Source organism: Fukomys damarensis, unplaced genomic scaffold (genome assembly GCF_012274545.1).
Source record: "Fukomys damarensis isolate Sample0158 unplaced genomic scaffold, DMR_v1.0_HiC HiC_scaffold_19, whole genome shotgun sequence".
Taxonomy (NCBI): domain Eukaryota; kingdom Metazoa; phylum Chordata; class Mammalia; order Rodentia; family Bathyergidae; genus Fukomys; species Fukomys damarensis.
This window is the reverse complement of record NW_022900931.1, coordinates 18137761-18144284: the sequence shown is the minus strand read 5'-3', so window position 1 is coordinate 18144284 and position 6524 is coordinate 18137761. Positions and strand designations below refer to the sequence as shown.

Genomic DNA, 6524 nt, shown 5'->3' with positions numbered 1-6524 from the left:
GAATTCTGATGCCGAGCACCACTGAATGGAAAGGCAGGCTTTTAGAAACATCACAACGTGTCTTCATTTACCTTATTCACTGGATCTGACACGTCAATGCTGGCTCTTCTCCAGTGTCAAAATGACCAGGAAAGAGGTAAATATTTTAAATCAATTCAAGGCATCCGGGCAGCCACTACAGCACAACTAAAGACAGTCATGAAAGACGACTTTTAGAACTGCTTCCAAGTGGCAAGAACTATGGGATAAATGGGTTCAATGTGTGGAAAGCTTCAGAACTCTTTGTTCTTACCCCTACCTCATAGCTCTGTGGAAAATCTCAAAGCCATTTATAAGTGAGCAGGGCCAGTGGCACACAGGTGCTCTGTTCCTTCTTCCTCACCAAGAGTAGAGCTGGTACCCTGTGGCTGGCATCTGGATGGACCACTTGATTGCTGTCACTCAGAGTTGAGCCTCTGCAAAAAAGAATTGGAGGAGATGAGCGCGCTGGTGCCTTGCTCTTCCCAGGGAGGCACGACATCCCTTGCCTGGCAGTTAGGAGAGAAGGGAGCCTTGCTTTTAGCCATACTTTTGGCGAGTTGGCCAGGACCATGGAGGAAGGGAGCGGTTCACAGCTTACTTATACAATCTCACTGTTTCTGTCAAGCTTTAGTAGATTTTCTTGAATTCACATTTCTTCATTTGCTGTCTGCTTTTAGGGCTGTTTCTAGACATTTTACATGTTTATTTAATTTTTGAAACACATCGTTTTTTATTATTTTACACTGAGCTCATGCTGCCATTCACCTTTCTGTTGTTGGTTTTAATATTAATTTTCTGAATGAGTAGTAATGTTGAATACCATTTCACTACTTTCACATTTCACCTTTTTTAACTGATCCTTTAATTTCTTTAACATTAATTAGTAGGGGGCTCTAAAGAATCTGAAAATGAGCACAGTATTTAATATGTGTATTATAATATCTTCTGGCAATGTGTGGCTTTCTTCATAATGGTGACTTTTAATCTAAAGAGGTTCTTAATTTAATGAAGTCCATTGTAATCTTAAGTGATGAGTGGTTTTGCATAGCCTCTTGAGAAATCTTTGTCTCACTAAAGATTCTGAAGATATTCTACTATGTTTTACTCTGGAAGAGTTTTATTTTAAAAATATTTCCTAATGATTCATCTTGAATTTTTCTCTATATATAATGTCAGTTACGATCTTTTTTTACTCACCCAGGGTTCCAATTAAATGAGTACCATTCATTTTTAAAATTGCTTTGCTCACTGAATTTTATCTATCAAGTAACCATGTACATGCCGGTCATTTTCTCCTATTCTATTCTATTCTATTCTATTCTATTCTATTCTATTCTATTCTATTCTATTCTATTCTTTTCATCTGTATGTTGGCCCTTGAGCTCAGGTACAGTACCTTAATTCCTGCTGCTCTGTGGTTAATCTTGAAATCTGATAATATAAAGCCTACAGAACTTTTATCTTCAAATTCTTTTTGGCTATTGTGGGGCCTTTAATTGTCAACTTACGCACACACACGTGCACATATATACACAAGCAGATGCTCATACATATGTGCGTATCTGTTGGAATTTTGAACAAACTTATTAAATTCATAAATCAATAAGGAGAATTTTTATATTTTAATAATATTGAGTCATCTAGTGCATGGAAATATTCTATTTCTGTGTTTATTTATTTAAATGTTTTTAAACTCCCCTCTGCAACTATAATTTTCAGTGCCTTACACTTTTTTTGTGAGATTTACTTGTAGAGTCTTGTTTTTTTGTATTATATAAAAAGTCTTGTTTTTCAAGCTTCGCTTTTAAATTGGTTTTTGTTAGAATGTAGGCATACAATTTGTTTTCATGTGTTAACTTTTTAACCCAGCAGCCATGCCCAACACACACACACACACACACATCTTTGTCCTGTTTAGGGATATTTTCGAATTTTCTGTGTATATGATCATTCTGAATTTTACTTTTGTCACTGTCACAGATATCTTTATTCTTTATAGTAGGGTTTCACTTTTTTTGGTGCTTAATTAAGATGTGGTTCATTTCTTTGTTAGAGAATGCTCTCTGTGATTGTTAGACAAGCAAAAATTAACTGGTTTGCTGAAATTATTGGGTGTATCAATACCCTACGTAATTGAATCAGGAATACTGCAGTAGAACTGACAAAAGCTAAGCAAGACTCAGAAAGAGTTTATTTACTTCAGTCTTAAATTTCCTGGTTACAGAACACCTCAACATAGCTCTTTTCTGGCATGGGTGTCCTGATTCCCATGTTCTGTCTTCTAAAGATCTTCTTGTAAGCTTTGTCCTAAGTCGCAGGTGTATCTGTCAATGCTTAGAAAGATTCATATTTCTCTTTGCTCATTCTATTCCTCTCTTTCCTTAAAAGGCAATACCAGCTATTTCCTTTACTGTGTTAATAAGTAGAAGTCTAATTTTTCTAATCATTTTCCAGTGATGTAATTAATTATAGCCACTAAAAAAATTAAAAGTCCCTATGTAGGCCAAAGGATTTGATTGACTGTAGTATCTGCAAACAGTGACTACATGCTGATAGCCTCGTGGCTTTGCACATAAACTGTTCAGGGTCAAGTTGTAAATCATTTTGTAACATGTATTATCAGAAAAAGTCAGATAATATCATTTTTACGCTAGACTTTGGCTTAGTTATGGTTTGAAAATTACTCCTATGAAGAGTTACAAGCAGTATATATGTGCTCCCAGATTGGAATGACAGCTTAGCAATTCTGAGATTACTCTGTCACTCAGCTAAGGTTGAGATCTTGGAGAATACTCACTTTGTGCCTTGTGTGGTCAGTTTTTAGTGAATAATTTTTGACAGATTTGATGGAAGATGTCATCCCAGAGCCAGCTAAGTGTTCTCCATAAATTCAAGGGGATCCTCTTCTCCACTATGTCTTCAGAAGAGCTTCTTAATTCTTTGGATTCTTTTGATGCAAGAGAAGATGATGTGTTCTTGGTGTCCTATCCAAAATCTGGTGAGATTTATTTATTTATTTATTTATTTATTTATTTATTTATTTATTTATTTATTTTTGGTACTGGGGATCGAACTTGGGTCCTTGCGCTTGCAAGGCAGGCCACCGAAACTCTGAGCTAAATCCCCGGCCCCTGGTGAGTTTGTTCTAATCCATTTTTTTAGAAATGCAAGAGTAAAACTACAACAATAATTTTCAGACTTTTTCCCTGGAAAAAAATGACACTAGACATTTTAAAAATTTGCTCTGAAGAAAGTTTAGTTGTAAAACATTAAAACTTACTAATTATTTTGTTTATAATTCATGAATATATATAAACACTTATATATATATATGTCTAATACTTATAACATTACGAAGTTCTCATCATAGTTTGCATCAGACATAGTGATAACCAAACAGCATTTGTTCATGTCATACTTACTGATTGATTTATAAATATTTTTCTTCAGCACTAGTAAAAGCCATAAATATTTTTATTGTTAAAGGGATTTTACTTCAAAGTTTATTCTCACACATACACACCCATGAAGGGATGAGTATCATGAATAATGTCATCCTGAAAACTATCAAAATTACTGATATGCTCTTTTTGTTTTGGAGAGGTGGCCAGGGTACATAATGTATGGTCACCTGCTTCTGTTTCCTGAAAAATGGTATGTGAGGCACATACCTGGTAGCACAGGTTCAGCAGCTACAAGGTGAGCTGCATTTGAGTTGTGTATATGGTATAGTCACCGTCTGAGGCCCAAGAGCTCCTCCCTATGGGGAGATGCAGATTTCATGTAAGACCAAATTCAGATTTTATAGGGTGCTTTTTGAAAAAAAAAATATTTTTTTATTTTGGAAAATATTGCTGTAAAGACAAAGTCAGTGGTTACCCCCAGAATACCTCAGGGTGAAGTTGAAATGTAATAGATTGCTCTGTGAGTGAATGTATCTTATCGTACAATGATACGTTAATTTAAAAAGCAATTTATGACATATTAAGTGTCCTCGGAGCAGTGGCTACCATGTCTTGTATATAGATAGTCACGCACAGGCGTCCACTGTCCATGCAGATGCCTGTAAGGTGGCATCCGCTGTCTTAGGAAGCTGCTAGAAGGTTCCTTTCCTTGACACAGTACTGCATGTGTTCTCTCTCTCTTTGGTCAAGGTAAATCAATCGATTTTGTTAAAATATCGCAAAACCCTTACAGGATGAGTCAGGTTGATATTGAATATTGTAATTACAAATATTTAAAGCCCATTACAATCTAAAATATTCTTACTATTAAAACAGATGATGAAAATGAGAACAGTTTAAAGCCTAAATATTTATTTAACTATAAAGCTGTTAATGGTGCATCTCACTGACATTGTAATGAGATAACTGGGGAAGGAGCAGGCCGGGTTTAAACTCCTAGGGACATTGCTTCCAAACTCCTCCAGTTTGCTGCTTTCTACAACACTGCAACGTGCTGCTGACTCCATGTCCACCTAAGATCATACTCTTTCCAGATTCTGCGACAGCGGACTTATGTCCCTGTGATGTTTCAGTATGGCAGAGACTCATTGTCCTAATACTTGGTGCAACTAGTACGTACCTTCCCAAAATGAAAATATGACCCCGAGTTTATCTTCAAGGGGGAAGTGGGGAGCTAAATTATGAAGAGCAGCCATACAGTTGTACTTTGGCGTGTGTGCCAATGAAGGTGGGAGCTGGGTACTCCTGGGGAAATGGAGAGGTGCGCAGTGCTACCAGGGGATGGGGATGCAGAAGACAGTGTCTCAAATGCAGCTGCTCAGGAGGCTGAGGCAGGAGTATCCCCAATCTGAGACAACTTAGACAGACTTTATCTCAAAATAAAAGAATGAAAATGACTAGGTGTGCAGCTCAGTTGTAGGGCACTTGGCCTAGCACGTGCAAGACCCTGGGTTCAACCTCCAAAACAAAACAAAAAAAGCAAAATAAAGAGAAAAAGAAGGATAAGGGAGTAGAAGAGGAGGATGTAGGAGCTTCTGGGACTAGTGGGACTGGTATAGAAAGGTCTGAGTAAATTTGTGAATTAAAGGTTCTTGAACAGAGTGATAACGTAGCGTTCTTCAAGCCAAGATAACAGAGAGAAATGTTCTCACTCTGTGAAATGTGATTCCACCTGCAGAATGAATCAGCATTTTCAGGGCTTCAACATTTCCCATGGACGTAACAGTGCTGTTTATAATAAAATCAATACGTTCATATTTTTCTACCACACCGATTTTCTTATCTGCCTTCCACCAAGAATGACATTTTGTTAAAGCGGCATCGCATTTCGCATTTGTGTAAAGGCACTCACTGGATCGCGGAGATCGTCGGAAGCATTCCCAATGCTAGAATCTCCCTCACGTCTTCGATTGAATTGGGAGATGCCTCTAAACTTGAAGAGCTAAAACTGTGCTCGCAGAGAAGAGTGATCCCAACGCACTTGAGCTACGACCTGCTCCCTGCGAAGATCAAACAAAAGCAATGTAAGGTGAGTGCCAGGGTTGAGGGCCTTGGATGTCTGACAAAACTGGCTTGGATTCTTCCCATCACACAGCTTGAAGATACCAGTTATATTTTACTCATTTTATCTATCGTTTATGCAAGGGATAGTATAGGAAAGGAAAAATGGTAAATTGTAATGTAAAATGCTAACGAGTAGTTACTTCAAGCAGCGTTTAAGCTCACACGTTATTTTAAAGGTGAGTTGTAATTCAAATGATATCTTCTATTTTCTCAACTTTCTTATTCTAATTTATGTTTATGTGAAGAAATGCTTAGAAGATTAAGTAGAATCCTTATTTTTAAATTCACAATTACTAAACATTAAAACCTAATCACACATATATGTAAACATACTAGATTAAGTTGATAATCTGTCCGGTGATTTTTCTATAGCATGGCAGTAAGGTTGAACTTAATTTTTAAAAATAGAAGTATGTGTAGGAAACATTTTAAACTTCTGTTTTTGTCAGGAAAAAAAAAAGGTTAAAAAGTGAAGACAGGGCCAGGGATTTAGCTCAGTGGTTCCACCGCCTGCCTCACAAGTGCAAGGACCCAAGTTCGATCCCCAGTACCAAAAAGAAAGAAAACAGACATGGAATAAAATAATCTGTTTAAAAAAACAAAAGCGAAGACAAGACACAGGTGACCATTGTAACAAGTTTCCTAGTAATGAAGCTGCTTTCAATTCTAACTCCAGCCACATTCTAACCCAAAAATCAAACCAACTGGCCAGTCACCTGTGCTTGCATCAGAGCCGGACTTCCTGTGCTGTCCTTCTGTGACCACAGGGTTGTTCTCCTCCCATCGCCTCCTCTGTGCGAGTCTGTGCGTGTAAACACAGCCAACCAGGGCCAAGAACCACAGGGTTTGCCTGTCAGACAGGAGAAGGGGTATTCACTGGATTACACTTCTACTCACTCGGCAAATTTCCTCGTAAAAAGACTCTCTGAGACCTTGAGAGAAATGCTTCTCAGATATCATTCTCCTCCTCCTCCT

General features: G+C 37.6%; 1 protein-coding gene and 1 long non-coding RNA gene across 2 annotated transcripts in view; one reads left to right on the top strand and one right to left on the bottom strand.

The window, feature by feature from the left end:
• Positions 1-310: 310 nt before the first annotated feature.
• Positions 311-6508, bottom strand: LOC104856240. Its single transcript, XR_002025082.2, has 4 exons — positions 6447-6508; positions 5338-5485; positions 2819-3016; positions 311-455 (listed from the first exon to the last, which is right to left on the bottom strand). It is a non-coding gene; the product is annotated as an uncharacterized LOC104856240 (long non-coding RNA).
• Positions 2875-6524, top strand: part of LOC104856242 (sulfotransferase 6B1) — a 19359-nt gene continuing 15709 nt past the window's right edge. The window contains exons 1-2 of the mRNA XM_010615559.2: positions 2875-3019; positions 5330-5514. Coding sequence (XP_010613861.1) covers positions 2875-3019; positions 5330-5514 — 330 coding nt within the window. The remainder of the gene's footprint in view (positions 3020-5329; positions 5515-6524) is intronic.